The sequence below is a fragment of the Meles meles genome, chromosome 10, assembly GCF_922984935.1.
Source record: "Meles meles chromosome 10, mMelMel3.1 paternal haplotype, whole genome shotgun sequence".
Lineage (NCBI taxonomy): Eukaryota > Metazoa > Chordata > Mammalia > Carnivora > Mustelidae > Meles > Meles meles.
The window spans coordinates 14,751,850-14,769,443 of NC_060075.1; the positions used below are offsets into that span (position 1 = coordinate 14,751,850).

At 53.5% G+C, this 17,594-nt stretch overlaps 1 protein-coding gene across 1 annotated transcript; it reads left to right on the forward strand.

The window, feature by feature from the left end:
- The first annotated feature begins 816 nt into the window (after positions 1 to 816).
- KLRG2 (killer cell lectin like receptor G2) lies at positions 817 to 17,104 on the forward strand. The gene is made up of 5 exons (XM_046020028.1): positions 817 to 1,622; positions 7,436 to 7,537; positions 8,162 to 8,307; positions 14,762 to 14,865; positions 15,347 to 17,104. The coding sequence occupies exons 1-5, from the start codon at positions 872 to 874 to the stop codon at positions 15,465 to 15,467; spliced, it is 1,224 nt and encodes a 407-aa protein (XP_045875984.1). The 5' UTR covers positions 817 to 871; the 3' UTR covers positions 15,468 to 17,104.
- Positions 17,105 to 17,594: the final 490 nt, after the last annotated feature.

Below are 17,594 nucleotides of genomic sequence, written 5' to 3' on the forward strand. Positions count from 1 at the left end.
AGGGGACAGAATCCCGAAAGCAGGTTGGAGGGACTGGCCAGGGCCACATTTGGGGTCCGCTGCAGCTTCTGCGCCCTCTTGCTGCCACGCTGGCTGCACTTCCAGCCCTGGCTGATGCCAGTGCCAAGCACGGTTCAAATTCAAGATCTGAATTCAGATCACTAGCCAGGTTTGCGAACCCTGCACTGTACCACCCCGGCTGACTCGGGCCAGGCTCTTCTTCCTGTGAAAACAAGCGTGCATGTTTATTCATCCCTCAGTTTTTAATGAGTTAGGGTACTAAGTCATCCCTCCAGAGCGGCTGTCCCTGGGACTTCTGCTGTAGGGAAGTCTCTTAGGGGTGGTGTCCCTTCCCCCACTACACTTCAGGACAACCAGCTCTGCTACTTTTCCCCAGGCCACTGAATTTCTTTTGGCCCCGTTGTTTTGTTTTGTTTTGTTTCCTGAGGTCGCAGCATCTCACAGACTTGGCCAACCGCTCTCAGCCCAAACTGTAATCTTCAAAATCAGCGCAATGGCAGAGGGCCGTGGAACTGGGGACAAAGAAGAGGAAGGAGTCAGGTGGGGCTCGGGGTTCTCCCTTCAGCCTCTGCTTCCAGTTCTTTCTCCGTAACCCCGCGGGCCGGCCCGGCCCTCTGCTCCTCTCTCCCGCAGCCCTGTGGAGCGGGCGTGGAAGCCTGAGGGGGCGTGGCCAACAGAATCCCAGCCGCTGCCAATCCCAGCGGGGTCCTTCGGGTGGGTGGGGCAGAGGGGCGCGGCCTGGAAACTTCAGGGACCAGGGTGGACCAATCCCGAGCCGGTTGGTGAAGCCGACTCCATACCTGGGCCCAGGTGCGCTCGCTCTGCGGCTCTCAGTCGCTCTGCTCACCGGATGGAGCGGGCCCAAGCAGGGTCCGGAGGAGACCAACCCCGAGCCGAGTTCCCAATGGAGCCCTTGGGGAGCCAGGTCGCGGCGCCGGAGCAGGTCCCGGCAGAGGAGCGACAGCTCGAGAGTCCGGAGAGCAGCCCGAGTCTGGCCCGCGCCGCAAAGGAGGCGGCGGGCGCGGACCAGGACCTCTCCGGCGGGAAGAAGCTGCCTCCGCCTCGCCCGGCGCTCCTGCGGCTCCCGCCCCCCAGCCTGGGCTACGGCGCCTTCCGCCGCCAGGTGTCCGCGGGCTCCGAGCCGCCGTCGCCCGGCCCCGCCTCAGCGGAGCAGCCTCGGGCGGGCGAGGCGCCGGGGGCCGAGCTGGTGCCGGGGGAGCCGTCGCAGGGCACCTGGGCCCCGGTGGAGCTGCAGGTGGACGTGCGCGTGAAGTCCGTGGGCGTGGCGGGCGGCAGCCGCGCGCCCTCGCCGGCGCCGTCCCCGCGCTTCCTCACCGTGCCGGTGCCCGAGTCCCCGGCCTTCTCCCGCCACGCCTTCCCCGCGCACCCGCTGCTGCCGCGGACCCCCGCCCGGCCCGAGCGCGGCCTCGACGCCGAGGGCAGGGCGAGCCCCGCCGACGGGCGCTCGGAGCTCCCGGGCTCCCCTACGTGCCGCGGCCGCTGCAGGGAGCTGGGGCTGGAGAAGGAGGAGGCCGGCGCGCTGCTGCACCGCGCGGAGACGGGCGGCGACGAGAAGCTGCCCCGCGCCATACAGCTCGTAGGTAAGCCCCGCGTGGCCGGGGGGGAGGGGGGCGACGCCGCCTGAGCGCCCCCCACAGCCGCCCGGCGCCGGGGCCACTGCGGCCGAGGGCCGAGGGGACCCGGACGACTGCCCCGGCCCCACCTGGCCTGTCCGGCCGGGGATCTGTAACGTTCGGGGCTGGGTAATTGCACCGCGTTCGTCTGTGCCGAGAGAATAAAACCTCTATTTCCGCCACCGCTCAGCCTCCCCAGCGCGAGAACTTCCACATGCCCTCTTCGGGCGCGCGGCGGGGCTGAGAAGTAGAGGCGGGAGGACTTCCAGGAGAGGGAGGACTTCCAGGATCACCTGACGCCGCCCGCGGCTCGGGCGGGAACCGGGTCTCCCGACCCGGACTCCCCTTCTCTCCTCACCTCTGTTGAGGACCATCGGGCCCCGAACACTCCTCCATTCAGCAGCTACTGCGGCGGGACTGGGAACCAGACGGCTGGAGGCGGTGTGTGGCGGAGAGGGGCCCGTCTTGGGGGCGGGGTGCTTGTCAGGGGACAAGAAGGAGCCTGGAGGGGCGCCTGGGTGGTTCAGTCGGTTATGTCTCTGACTCAATTTCTGCTCAGGTCGTGATCTCAGGGTGGTGAGATGGAGCTCTTCCCCAGCTCTGTGCTGGGCGTGGAGCCTGCTTAGGGTTCTTTCTCCCTCACCCTCTGCCCTCCCTCTCTTCGCCCTCTTAAAAAATAATAATAATAATAAAGGAGCATAAACAGTCTTGGACCAGGAGCCAGGAGGGAGTGGTTGGTGAGCTTGGGGGCATGGGAAAGGTTCCTGGAATAAGCGTTGAAAAGTGAGTAGGATTCAGGGGTGGCAAAGACCCCTTACAACTGGAAAGCTCAGGAGGCAGTGTGCCAAGAGTTTGGCCAAGTTAGAGAAAGGCCAGGCCAGCTAGACAGGCCCCAAAGCCTCAGGGGCTCTGCCACATCTTAGTCTCGGGGAGAGTTCAGGGACACAAATCACTGGGATTTTGCAGTTTGGCGTGAGCACATTTTCTAAATGATAGTATATTGTCTTTTTTTTTTTTTTTTTTTTTTCCTTAAGACGGGGCAGGGCAGAGGGAGAGGAAGAGAGGGAATCCCAAGCAGTCTCCAGGCGCAGTGTGGAGCCCCACACCGGCTGATCTCACAATCTTGAGATCATGATGGGAGCCAAAATCAAGGGTCGGCTGCTTAACCCACTGAGCCACCCAGGCTCCCCAAAGATGTATTTCCTATCGCTGCCCTAACAAATTGCCTCGAACTTTGTGGTTTGAAACAACACAAATTTATTATCTTACAGTTCTGTGGGTCAGAAGTCTGATGTGGGCTCCCTGGGCTAAAGCTGAGCGGTCAGCAGCCTTGTGTTCCTTCCTGGGCGCTCAAGGCAGGATTCTGTTTCCTTGCCTTTTGGAGCCTTTTGGAGCTAGAAGAGGCCGCATTCCTTAGTTCAGGCCCCTCAGAATATTCAAAGGCAGCAAGCAATGTTGGGCTGATTCCTTCTGCTGCCCTCTCTGACTTTCCTCTTCTGCCTCCTTCTTGTTTATACGGACCCTTGTGTTTACACTGGGCCTACCCAGAAAACCCCGGGAAAATCTCTTCATCTTAAGGTCAGCTAATAAGCAGCCTTAATTCCAACCAAAACCTGAAGTGCCCTTTGCCATGTAACCCAACTTACTCACAGGTTCCAGGGATTAAGTCATGCGCATCTTTGGGGCAAGGGCGGACGTTATTCTCTCCACCACAATGAGTCTACAGCTTTTTGTCAGAGTCTAGGACTAAAAAAAAGTACAAGTACAGGTTAGCCTGGGCTGGAGCCAGGGGGTTCTGGGAAGGGAGGACTCTGGAGCTGAGAGGAAGATCAGAGGCTGGGGGAGGAGGTGTCTTTTTTTTTTTTTTTTTTAAGATTTTATTCATTTATTTGACACAGAGAGAGAGATCACAAGTAGGCAGAGAGAGAGGGGGGAAGCAGGCTCCCTACTGAGCAGAGAGCCCGATGCTGGGCTCGATGCTGGGCTCGATCCCAGAACCCTGAGATCATGACCTGAGCCGAAGGCAGAGGCTCAACCCACTGAGCCACCCAGGCGCCCCAGGAGGTGTCTTTTGGAGAGGGTGGGGTGGCCTCGGAACTCCAGAGGTAGTTCGAATTTTGGTGGGATGGGCAGGAAGAACGCACTCAGCACTGGGGGCCTGGAGGAAATGGGGCCCGGAAGGGTGATGCCCAGCATGGTCAGGCCGAGCTGGAGGAGCAAGGACGTTTGTAACAGCTTTACCTGAAGCAGTGACACAAAAGGGACACTCGTGGGCACAAGCCCTCTGAGTCAGTTCTATTCTGATCTTTGTATTTGGAAGTTTTCTTTTTTCGTTCTCTTCTTTTCTGTTTTGTTCTGTTTTTGTTTTTTTTTTTTTAAAGATTCCCCCCTCAAATTGATTAACCTTTAAGCCCCACAAAACCTGGTTCCACCACAGGCCACTGGATCTGACTAGGAGGAACAGACAATGCATCAGCCGCGGGTAGGAAATGTGGCAGATTAAAAGGGACTCGCAGTTCGAGAGTGAACAGAGGATGTGACATCAGAGATGTCATTCCAAGATGGGGGAAGGGAAATTGGGTGGAAGCTAGAGAGTGGAGCTGAGGGGAAGGTGCTGGAGAGAAGGGAAGTGTGTGTTATTAGTGCCACGTGGGACTGGGTGTGTTTGCAGACACGAGAGGATTCGGTTTAAGGGGGTCCAGAATTGGAAGTGGGGTGAAGATCGGTTTAGAGGGGCTTTAGCTTTACGTGTGTTTTCATTTTTTTGTAAGGAGAATGTTTTGGGGTTACCTGTGTAATTAGGAATTGCTTTGGAGGGGCACCTGGGTGGCTGAGTCAGTTAAGCGGCTGCCTTCAGCTCGGATCATGATCCCAGGGTCCTGGGATCGAGCCCCGCGTGGGGCTCCCTGCTCAGTGGGGAGTCCGCTTCTCCCTCCCCCTCTGCCTCTCCGCCACTTGTTCTGTCTCACTATCTCTCTCTCTCCAATAAATAAAATCTTAAAAAAAAAAAAAAAGGAATTGCCTTGGAAAGGGATAGGCAGAACTTCCTCTGTCTGGAAGTTTGGGAGGACTCTGGCTCTGTGGGGGGCCATTCACAAGGTCAGCCATGCAGCCCTGAGCGGAAGGTGGGTGGGACTATGTAACCCGCTCTATTTCTTTTATGCATTCTTTTCTGAAAGGCCAGAGCGTGCAGTCACGGTCGTTGCACTGACCGAGGGGACCAGTAGATTTGTGTTCCTTTTCTTCTCCAGGCTTTTTAGTTCTGCTTTTATTTTAAGACTCTCAGTTTATATGTATCTTTGATTCCAAGCATATTCAAGTCACTTTTTTTTTTGGAAACAGCTTTATCAAGCTATAATTCACGTAACCGCACAGTCTACCCACTTCAAGCGCGCCGTCCGGTGGTCTTCACATTCCCAGATGTGCACAGTCATCACATACCACACAGATGGTTTTAGCATGTTTTCAACACCCTAAAAAGAAACGCTGTATCTTTGAGCTATCAACCCCCCAGCCTCTCCCAGGCCACCACTGAGCCACTTTCTGTCCCTGGGGGTTTGCCTATTCTGGACATTTCATAGATGGACTCATATGTGTCCTTCTGGGACAAGCTTCTTTCACTCGGCATAAAGTTCTCTTGTTCAGCCATGGCCCAGCACCCACCAGCCCTGCCTTTTATGGCTGAATGTTCTGCCGTATGGATATGCCACATTTTGTTTATCCATTTGTCAGTTGATGAAAATTTGGGTCAAACCCCTTTAAGAAGCAGAGTATGTAAATAAAAATAAAAAAGCAAACTCTAAAAAGGTCACAGATGGAATGTGACTCTTCATATATATCGTGTAACACACTTCCCTTCTCAGTCTTTGAAGCAGGTGTTTTTTTTCTAATGGAAATAGGAAATCAAGGACTTCAAAAGTGCTTTTAGAGTTGAGTTATGATTGAAAACATGTTTTATGAAAAACCTTGGAAATGTGTCCCAGCTTTCTTTGTGTGCATGTTGTGTGTATTCATGTGGAGGTACATATGAATATGCATATGGTTTTAAAAATGGAATTAGTCTCTTCAAAATAATGAAGTATTTGCTGGAGAATTAACCTCCGCTGTTCTGGGTTTTGGCGAAAATATGATGCTTGAGTTCTTGGGACCCTTATGCTGGACATGTGGCATTTCCAGCCTTCGGCCCCGAGATGGGAGTGGGTCCTCCAACCCCTGGCAGCAGGTGTCTGGGAAGTTTATTTTTTAAATTTTTAAAAAATATTTTATTTATTGGAACGCCTGGGTGGCTCAGTCGGTTAAGCTGCTGCCTTCGGCTCAGGTCATGACCCCAGGGTCCTGGGATCGAGTCCCGCATCAGGCTCCTTGTCCAGCAGGAAGCCTGCTTCTCTCTGCCTCTGCCTGCCACTCTGCCTGCTTGTGCTCTCTCTCTGACAAATAAATAAAATCTTTAAAAAAAAATTTTTTTAATATTTTATTTGTTTGAGAGAGAGGGAGCACAAGCCAGGAGGAGTGGCACAGTGAGAAGGAGAAGCAGGATCCCCGCTGAGCAGGAAACCCAGTGTGGGGCTTGATTCCAAGGCCCCCAGATCATGACCCGAGCTGAAGGCAGACACCTAACCACTGAGCCACCCAGACACCCCTGGGAAGTTTAAATTGAACTCGCATCTAAAAAGAGGCCTCTTTGCATTAATTGATTTTATGCCTCTGTGTCCAGGCAGAGATCAAATTCAGAAGTGCTCAGTTACTTTAGATGTTTCTGGGTGGAAAGCTGCTTACAACCGCCGATGGCCATGATTAACCATTTACAGTGTTTTCTTCTTCCCGTTTTCCCACCTGGTCTCCACGGCCACTCCGTCACCAGGGCAGCATCTGACAATCGAACAAGTTCTCTCTCTGAGCCTTTGCCACCGCATTTCCTCCCTCCCAGCTCCAGCTCCGGAGCTCCTTCCCCCGGTCAGCCTCACTGCCCTTCTCCGGTCCCCCGCGGTTCTGAGCTGCGGGCAGCCTCATATCTGCCCCCCCGCTCTCCTGCCTGCAAAGCACACCCTGCAGGATGCTTCCCTGGTGGCCTCCAGTGACCTAGGGAGATAGAAGAGGCAGGTGATTTCACTGGCAAAATGGGAAAAGACCAAAAAACACATGGGGGGGCCTGTGGAGGCCAGACCTGAACCCAGGTCTGTCCAAGCTGAAACGGAACCCGCATCCCTCTCTTTGGAGGGGCAGCTCCCGGTACCGTCAGCTCTGTGAGTGCAGAGGTCTGGCCCTGTTCTCGGTGGGGTCTGTGCCCGGTGTCTCATGCCCATTCAGTGCTCGGCGTACGGTTGTCAGCCACTCATTTGTTCCCTTTCTTTTTTATTTATTTATTTTTAAAGATTTCATTTATTTATCTGACAGAGGTCACAAGGAGGCAGAGAGGCAGGCAGAGAGAGAGGAGGAAGGAGGCTCCCTGCTGAGCAGAGAGCCCGATGCGGGGCTCGATCCCAGGACCCTGGGATCACAACCTGAGCCAAAGGCAGAGGCTTTAACCCACTGAGTCACCCAGGTGCCCCCATTTGTTCCCTTTCTTAAATGGACTCTTAGGTCTTCTAGTTATTTAAGAAGCAGAATATCTTCAAGCATTTTTCTCCAAATAGGAAGTTCTGTCCTAAATTGAGTGGGTTTTTGTGGTGTCTTGGGCCAAGGGGTTGGGATGCTGGTATGTGAGTCAGTGTGGTTCCAAGTCGGGTGTGGTTTGAGTCGTCTCCTTCTAACCCGTCTCTCCTGGTTGTCTGCTCCCCCAGGGCTGCCTATGTACATGAAGTCCCTGCGCTGGGCGCTGGCGGTCATGGCCGTGTTCCTGGCCGTGTCCGCAGTCGCCATCGTGGCTCTGGCGTCTAGAGCAGGTGTGGTGCCTTCTCCCGGTCCCTCTCCTCCCCTGTCCACCACCAGGGTGTCTCCTCCTTACGACAGCTTTGTGAGAATTAGAAAATGACATCCCCACGGGGCTTGTTGAGCAAAGAGAGGGACAAAGAGCTCCTGCCTCCCGCTGGACACAGCCTGTGCTCTAACAAGCAGGGGGTTGGCAGACCCCACCTGGGGGAGGGGCTCTGTGCCCCACACAGACTCCACAGCCTGCCCGGGGCCCTGCCCACCCTGCTTGCTCTCCCAGGGCTCACCAGTTCCACACTCCAGATTTGCCCCCTCACTCAAAACAGTGCCTTGATTTTGATTATTTATTTATATATATTTTAAAAGATTTTCATTTATTTAGGAGAGAGGGAGAGAGAGCCAGAGCCAGAGAGAGAGCACAAGCAGGGGAAGCAGCAGAGGGAGAGGGAGAGGGAGAGGGAGGGGGAGAGGGGAGAGGGGTTAGCAGGGAACCTGATGGGGGCTCGATCCCAGAACCCCGAGATCAGGACCTGAGCCGAAGGCAGCTGTTTAACCAACTGAGCCACCCATGTGCCCTAGATTTTGACTTTTTTCACGTGCGCCCATTCAGTTCTTTATAGTGGTTTCTCTGCTTGTAGGGACCAGGTGCCAGCCATGTCCCCGGGGCTGGATGTGGTCCGAGGAGAACTGCTACTACCTCTCTGCCGAAGCTCAGGCCTGGGAGGCCAGCCAGGCCTTCTGCTCAGCTCACCAGGCTACCCTCCCGCTGCTGAGCCACACCCAGGTGAGACAGAGGCCGGGGCGGGGGGGGGGCGGTGGAGGGATGTAGGTATTGGCACAGACCACAGACTCCTGGCAAAGACCTAGTGCATCTCTGCATTACAGAGAAAATCACCAAGGCCTGGGGAGATAACGTGACATGCGAGAGGACCCGACCTCAGGGGTCCAAGGTCTTCAACTTACTCTTCCTTCCAAGAAGTAGAGGCGGAGCAGAGAAGATGGGGGCAGGGACGGTCCCGTCCATCCTGTGGTCAAGCAGTTAGTAGGGAGCATTCCTCCTGCCAGTGCTTTCATAAGTATTTATCAGGCACCTACGCTGTGTTTGACACTGGGGACTCAAGGACGAGCTAGAACACCCGGCCTCACCTTTACACGGCCAACAGAGCAGTGAGTGCGGCAGGCGTTAATCAAGAAACCACAGAAATGCGTGTTTAATCACTATATTGATCTGTCCTGGGGAGGGAAGGTGCACAGTGCTCAAGGTATATGCTGTCTTGGAATCTTGTCTCCGTCCTCGGTATGCTTTTGCCACTTTTCTAGGTGGGATTCCTAGATCTCAAGGCTTTTTCTTGGTTTATAGCCTTTTCTTGGTGGAGCACATATACCGTAAATTTCCTGGAAAAAAAGTGCATGCCTGGTAAATTTCTTGAGACCTGTCATGTCTGAAGATGCTTTTATTCTAACCTTATTTGACTGATAGCATGGCTGGGTATAGAATTCTAGGTTGGAAATAGTTTTCCCCCAGCATTGTGCTGGTTTCGCTTCATTACCTTCCAGTGTTCAGTGTTACCATTTAATAAGTCTGATTTCTGATCCTTTGTATGTGACCCCCCCCCCACAACTCCAAATTTCAGGGCTTTCATCTTTCTTCTCCCTCTGTCCTGAAATTGAACAATCCTATCCCTTTGTTGGTGTTTTTCTTCATTTTTATTTCTGCTGCCACATTTTTAATTTTGAGAACTCTTTTTGGTTCTTCAAATATCCTTTTTTATGGTGCCCTATTTGTTTCAAGGATGCAGTATCTTCTTTTATCTCATTATAAAGATTTACTTATTTATTTGAGAGAGAGAGAGAGTGCACATGCACACAGAGGGAGAGGGAGAAGCAGAGTGCCTGCTGAGCAGGGAGCCCGATGTGGAACTCAGTCCCAGGACCCTGGGGTCATGACCTGAGCTGAAGGCAGGCACTTAACCCACTGAACCACCCAGGCACCCCTCTCTTATCTCATTTTGGATAGTAGATATAGCTAACTTTGTTTTGGAATTTGTTCTGCTCCCTGTACTATGTCTGTTTTTTGTTTTTTGTTTGTTTTGGGGTTATTTTTGTTGTTGTTGTTTGTTTGTTTTTTTCTGCAAGTACTTTTTATTCTATGTACTGAGTTTTGAGGTGTTTTTTTTTTCTTTTCATGTTAGAAAATGTCCTGAAATGTCTGATGATCCCTAGCTGTTATAATCCAGAGTGAGGCACTAGAGAACAGGCTGGAAGCTCTGTATGGGGGTGGAGGGGAGGGGCTGCACTGGGCTTTAGCAGGGGCAGGCTTTGCAATGGGGACATCACACTGGGCCTCAACTATTCTTTTTCTTTTTCTTTTTAAGTGAGTGCTAAGATGTCAGCATTCCAGGAGCAGTGGGGAAAGGGAGCCAAGGTTTCACTTGTAAGAATATAGCACTTAATCCCTCTCCTTTTTTAGTCTAACTTCCTCTAATCCTCAGCCAGACCTGGTGCTCTGGGTCCCCAGTCCCCTGTGGTTTCTCTCTCAGTTCTCCTGGTGACCTGCCGAATGGGAGGGGTGAGTGGATTTTGTGGGAAGGGCTAGGACAGGGGCCTTCACCGCTGCTTTTATAGACTTGTCACAGACTTTTTCAGGCCCCTTTCCTGTATCTTGGCCTCTAGAAGGACCTGTCACCTCTAATATTTGAGCATTTGGGGCCTTCTCAATTCAGAATGGCATCTTTCTCAGCTTCCTCTCACTCGACATTTTCCTGGAAAAACTGCAGCGCTTTCTTGGGGCTGCTCAGCCCATCACGGTTGTCCAGCTACCCAAGTGTTATGGGAATTTCTCATTGCTATCATCACCCGTTCTTGTCTCTTATTTTCCCCTTCTGTTATCATTTCAGGAAATTCCTTTCTACTCCTATTTTCTTAAAAGTTTTAAACATGAATGAGTTTAATTTCATTGGATGGTTTTTTGTGTGTTTGTTTAGATGTTATCTTTTTGTTTACTTCCCGGATTTCTTTTTGTGTGAATTACATTGATTTTTTTTTTTAATATTCTAGGGCTCTTGTGATAGTTTACTTAGCCAGGATTTTTTCTTCCCCCAGGACTTCTGGATTTCACTTGTTAATATGTTACTTAGAACATTTGGTTTTCTTGGACTGTTCTGCCCAGTCCTGACCTGAAAGCTATTCTGCACCATACAACAGGGAAGGGGGTCCCTGCCTTTTTCTTTCCTCTGAGAGAGTTCTTGGAGGTGGATATAAACACTGAGCTGGGGAAATGCAGTGAATTATTTGATCATCAGGAATAACACTCTGTTTCAAAAAACATGGGGAAATGAAAAAGATACAGTGTAGATTGAAAAACACCAAATCTGGGATCTCAGTATGATAAAAAGATATATACAAAGAAAAAACACAGGAAGGAAATATGTATACTCGTTATTCTAATTGTGGTTACACCTGGGGGCAAGATTTATGACTGGTCTTTTCTTCTTTTTCCTTAAAGTTTTAATTATTATTTTTTTTAACTTTCTAAATGTTCTGCAAATAATATGTGCTGTGCATAATTTGGAGGAAATGCCAGAGGGACAGTAGCCTGTGAAGAAGATCGGTTTATAAAGGTTTTGCCAGAGGCCTGGGGCAGGCCTGGAGTTCTTACACTTGTCAAATAAGAACCGGCTACATTGAGGAACCTTCCCAGGCCCCTCCCTGTTGGCATCCGCAAAATGAAAGCCAGTGGGAACGGGAGCAGAGATGGGTCCCTGGACAGTGGTGGCGCTGGGAGAGGGAGCCGAGCCTGCCAGGGACCCACCAAGTCCAGCAAGCATCCTCGGAAATCCTGCCTCTGCCCTCCAGCCCCTGAGGACCCGGGTTCAGTTCAGAATGACCTCAGCCCTCTGAGCAAAAACTTCCCTGTGGCGGGTGCACCCTCCAGTGGGGAGAAGGGCTTACACCAACCAAACTACAAGCTTGAGATAAAGAATTCTTTTAAAACTAAGCATTCAGGATCAACTATTTGGGACATATGTGTCTGAGTGAGTTCCTTGCAAAAAGAGGATTAGATCCCAGGCAGTTAAATTCTGGAATATGATGACTGTGGAACTCTGGCATCCTTCCGAGCTCTGGACAAGGGCCAGACGCTCCCCGGGGCACTGGGACAGGGTGAGGCAGGCAGAGGCAGTGGGCAAAGGCCAGGCTCCAGGAGCTGGGACACACACCCAGGGACATTTTGCTGTGGTACCTGTGGTTTGCCCAGCCCTTGGAGAAGCAGGTCTCATCCTCCCGCAGAGCTGGTTTTGCTCCAGCTTAGTGAAAAGGGAGAAAGTTGAGGTGCCGTCGGTGCCCTTGGTCTCACACAGCTGTGTCTCCTGGGGTGCAGGGAGCTCGAGGTGCGCACATGAGTGTCCGCCTCACACACCGACTGCAGGAAGGTGAAAAAAGACACGAAGAAATACCCATCCTAGGATTAAGCCAATTAACTAATTGATCATTTGCATATGAAAGCAGAAATGTACACTGGCGGAAAGCTGAGTGGGGCTGGCAGGGTTGGGGGGTGGGTGTTGGAGGTACAGGGAGTTTCCCTCGAGGGAGGTAGTTCCAGGGGCCGACGGCCCTGATGGTTGAGTAACAGCGTGGACAACCGCGATGCCACCAACCCGGACACTTCAAAGTGGTGAAAAATGCTCAATTCCAGGATATGTATTTTACCACAACTTTAAAAAAAAGAAATGTTTGAGGGCAGAGCAGATAATTTACCTCCACTTTAAGATGCCAGATTCGGGATTTCAAGTACATTCTGCTCGGGATCCCATTCCCGTGGGCCCCGACATTGGTGGCTGAGTTGGAGAAGCACCCTCGGGAGGCCGTGGAGGCCCTGGGACGCCGGCGGCATCATTACGGGAGCAGTGGTTTGAACTCAAGTGATTCTCCAGTTTCTAGAATTTACCTCTGTGGGTGATGATTTTCCCATACCGTAGTTTTTGCTAGCTGTGAGAACAAGTGCACAGCTTCAGTGCTGCGAGGAAGGAAGGGTGGAAAGGAGTGAGTGTTCAGGGACGGACCGTGCCTCCGGTTCTGGGAGGCCCAGAGGTAGAAGTCAGGGCAAGCCAGGTGGCCTGGGGCCAGAACTGAGGGCAGGGGCTTCTTGGCAACACTGTGTGTTGCCTGTGTTGGGGGCTGCGTTTGCACACCCTCCGGCCCAGACCGCAGAGTTCCCCTGTAGTGAGTGTGTAAGCTATGCCCTTGGCTTTATACAGATCCTCTCGGGCCTCCTTCCCAACGTGCCCCCACTGCGGAGGCCCGTATGGAAGCTCAGAAAGGTGTCCTTGCCTAAGGTCCCACAGGACCAGAATTTGAATAGGGGGTGTCCCGGTGCTGGGAGAAGCCCCATGCCCCAGTGTGCCTTCCCGGTTCCCAGGAGGAGGGTGCCGGCCAGCAGGGGCCCCCCTCTGCTGCAGCCACTGCCCAGAGCTGCTCTGCCCACTGACTCCGCTCCCAGCCGCCTCCGGGTTCCCCGTCCTCCCCTGCACAGCCCCTTGCCTGGCCCTGCTGGGGGGCCTCGGCCTGCAGTCCAGCCGGACGTGTGGCCGTGGGTGTGCCTTCCCCGTCCTCACCAGGTTCACGATCCCACATGGGAAAGCGACAGGCTCTGGTTAGGGCAGCTCACTTTACACGGGGTCCGCACACGGTCCCTACAGGGGACAGTCATTACTTTCGTGCTTACTTCCTAAGAACCAGGGTTAAATAGGGAGGTTTGGGATTTCTCAACGTAAACAAGTTTTCTCGGGAAGAGCTGGTCAAACCCTAAACTCACGGGGCACCTGGGTGGCTCAGTGGGTTAAGCCTCTGCCTTCGGCTCAGGTCATGATCTCAGGTCCTGGGATCAAGCCCCGCATCAGGCTCTCTGCTCAACAGGGAGCCTGCTTCCTCCTCTCTCTCTGCCTGCCTCTCTGCCTACTTATGATCTCTCTGTAAAAAAAAAAAACCCCTAAACTCACATAGGACAGTCTCCTAATTTTCGCTCATGAATAGAGGTTTCTAGATGTTGTGAGCAAAGTGTACTTCCTGGTGCGGTCTGCTTTTCTTCACTCAGCGTGATTTCAGAGTTACATTTTCTACGTACTTGGCATCCTGAACAGCATTGTAACTTTCCATCGTGTTGCTATCCCATAACTGGCCAGTTATTTCCTGATTGCTGAGCATTTGGGTGGTTTCCATTTTTCCTTTCTAAATAGCACTGTGTTATCTTTGGGTAAGTTCATTTTCTCCCCTTTATGTTCTTGGATTTATTCTCCAAAGTGGAATCACTCGTGGGAGTGGAAGGAAGGGTGTGACCTTGCGTGCAACGTGGCGGCAAAGTAAGTTCGGAAACCGCGCCAGCTTCACGGCCTCATGCCGGGACTTACAACATTAAAACATCTTTTTCCAAGTTAAACATTTTTTTTTTTAAAGATTTTATTTATTTATTTGACAGAGAGAGATCACAAGTAGACAGAGAGGCAGGCAGAGAGAGAGGGAAGCAGGCTCCCCGCCGAGCAAAGAGCCCGATGTGGGACTCGATCCCAGGACCCCGAGATCATGACCTGAGCCGAAGGCAGCGGCCTAACCCACTGAGCCACCCAGGCGCCCCCCAAGTTAAACATTTTTAAATGCCATTTTTCCCTTTAGTTTGTGACCTCAAAGACAAATATTGAAGAGGAAGATCATCCCTAACAGCTCTCTGACATCCTCGGGGTTTTCGTCGTTTCCCTCGTGCGTCTGCAAACGTGTTCTTGTGCAAACACATTTTTGTCGTGACTGTAATCGTGCCACACTCGGAGTCAGCCTTTTTACCCACCGTAACCCTTGATGTCCCATAACTTGCTTCTTATGGCTCCATGGTCTTTGTTCTCATCTTTTGAAAAAATATTGTTAATAACGTGCTGAGCTGATGCGATGTCACTGACCAGTGCCCTGCCGGCCCTCTGCTCTGTCCTCTCCATACCCAGCTCGTGCTGCTTGGTGGGGACTGGCCTTAACATACTCTCTCCACTTGAGGCTGAGGGGGATCCCCCCATTTCCGGTCCCCGGTGTCTGGCAACCGGCGAGCATCCAATACAGCTTTCCAGTTCCTGGTGTTTGGGAACTGCTGGGTGAGCTGGGAACTTGCCCGAGGTCCGGCGGGGAGGAGGGGGCACAGAAGCCCCAGGTGAGTCTTACTAGTGTCCGAAGAAGGGTGACCCGCTGCTTTTCTCCTTCAGGACTTCCTGAGCAGATACCCAGTCCCCAAGTACTCCTGGGTGGGGGCCCGGCGAGGCCCCCAGGGCTGGTACTGGACCGACGGGGCCCCACTGTCGCCCCAGCTGTGAGTGACCATGGGCCTGGGTGGGTGGCCCCTCTGTCTCCAGTACGACCAGAATGACATCACAGCACATGCCACAGGGGGGCTGGGGTCTTCCTCTCTGCTGACAACCCCCCCCCTCCGATCTGGAGCCTCCATGTGTTCCCAGATTCGGCCCCCTGATCCGCCCCCACCCTCCTCGCCCCGCCCGGCTTGGAGCCTTAGTTTCACTTGTCCTAGTCACCCCGTCCCTTGCTCGGGCCCCCAGAGCACTCACCCACGCAGGATCGTCGCCCTGTTCTGTAGACGAGGGGGCTGCACAGAGGGATCTGGGTGGTTCTCGTGAGCTATGGCGCATCCTCGCGGCTCCCATCTGAGGGCCCCTCCCGGCCCCCCCGGGACCGTGCGGTGATGAAGCCTTACCCACGCCAGCGTCGGCAGCAGGCACACAGGCCAGCAGGGGCCGTCACCCCTGATCTCTGTCCCCTCTTCTCACCCTCCCCAGACTCCCAGAGGAAGAGGAGGACCAGCCAGATCTCAAGTGCGGGGGCCTGGAGGGAGGCAAGCTGGTGGCTTTGGACTGTGCCTCTCCAAGACCGTGGGTCTGCGCCAAGGGGACCAAGTGACTTGGCTTCTGCCCATCCTGAAACTTGGGGGCCTGCAACTGCCCCAGGGGAAGCCAGATTGCCGGCTGGGGTAGCCTCTTCCCTGGACCCAGACTTCCAGGTCTCCCTGCTCTGTGCTCACCAGGGGCCCTTTCTGAGCCATAAGAGACTGGACTTCTGGCTCAGATGGGTCACGTCCAAGGGAAAGGAGTCTTTCTGTGGCCTGGGCTGAGCGTCCAGCTTCTGAAGCAGATCTGTTCGATTACCTTGGGATGGTGCGTGTGGGTTTTTTGTTTTTGGTTTTGGTTTTCTCGCTTTTTTGAGCCTAGGTTTCTGCCTCATTAAAATGCCCATTTCCCATCCTCTCCCTCACCTGCTGAATTCCACCTGCACACCCCCCGCCCCCAAGTCTTGGAGGACCAGGAGGCCTTAGCGATCCCAGGTGCTGCCGGGCGCTTCTCCCCTGAGTGCAGGGACCGAGGCTGGGATGCGGCGGCTGGGTGCATGGCCGACCCCACTGACCAAGAGTGTTGGAGGACGGCAAGTGAGAAGTGGTCGTCCCCGGAGGAGGGAAGAGGAGGGTGTCCTTCCTGGCCCCGAGCTGGCAGAGGGTAAGGTTCACGGTGTGCAGCACTGGCGGGGCTTCTGAGCAGCTGATGCCCGAGGCTGGGAAGATGCAGAGCATGCCCTCCGCGCCCCCACCCTACTCCGGCCCCAGGCAGGAAAACCCGGGAGCTGCAAAGCACAGGGTCCGAGTGAGGAAGGAAATCAGAATTGTGGAGAGGTTCGAGGCAGCTCTTCCCCTGACACGTGCGGGGACACCAGCCTGAAGATGTCTGTGTTGGGGTTCAGTGAGGGGCCTTCAGGTCAGAAGGAGTGTCTGGGGGCGCTGGAGGACTGGTTTAGTCTGTACAGGCTGTCCAGACCTCTCTGTCAGTGACCGGGGACGGTACCTGCATGTTCCCTTGGTGCCAGGCACGCGACGGACGTGACTGTCCTGGGCCCACTGACCTCCCTCGTCAGGGGCAGGCCATGTGTTCAGCTTCCTCTTGAACAGAAACCTTTACTGGTCCGGTCACACCAATCTCTGGTACAGAACGCACGGGCTGGCTGGCAGAGAGGGGTGGGGTCCTAAGAGTGTGCTGGACAAGCAATAAAAATCTTAGAAACGCTCTAGTGTTTCTCCTGGCTTTCTCACTCCCGCTACCAGTTAACCCCGGAGCTGGGTAACATGTTCCCCTCACAGTCCTGCTCAGCAAGGTCCCGAGCCTGGCTCGGCGCCTGGTTAGGCGCATCTGACACCGGCAGCCGTCTGGCTGCTCCCAGCTCAAGGCCGGGGGCCACAGGTGGGGGACACCTGGGCAACGGGTGGCCAGGGTGTGGGGGGTGGTGCCAAAGCCTGGAAGTTCTAAAGTTTTTAAGTTTCATCTGGTGAGGAATTGGAACAAGAGCGATCTTTTGACCTACTGTCCCAAGAAGCTACTAGTTCCTGTCCGAAGCAGGCCGACCAAGAAACAGCAGTGTGACCATGTTATTTAGAAATATGGAGAGGGCCTGGGTGGCTCAGTACGTAAGTGACTGACTCTTGGTTTTGGCTCAAGTCATGATCTCGGGTCAGGAGATCGTGTCCCACCTGGGGCCCCGCACTCCTTGTGGAGGTTCTCTCCCTCTTCCTCTGCCCCTGCCCACCCAATAAATAAAAATCTTTTTTTTTTTTAAGATTTATTTATTTATTTGTCAGAGAGAGAGAGCGCACAAGCAGGCAGAGTGGCAGGCAGAGGCAGAGGGAGAAGCAGGCTCCCCGCTGAGCAAGGAGCTGGATGCGGGGCTCCATCCCAGGACGCTGAGATCATGACCTGAGCCAAAGGCAGAGGCTTAACCCACTGAGCCACCCAGGCGTCTTAATAAATAAAAATCTTTTAAAAAGAAAGAAATACGGAAACAGTCCTAGAAGAAATGGCAAAAATAATTTAAAGTGGTTACCTTAAAACTAACTGATAGTGACTGGAGTCAGAATAGTGGTTATGTGGGGGAAATAGGAACTGAGAAGGGTCCCCAGGGAACACTCTAGGGTGCTGGAAGTGGTCTGGATCCGGACAGGGTCAGGTGGACACAGACATAAACGTTCATCAAGCTGTGCACTTAAGA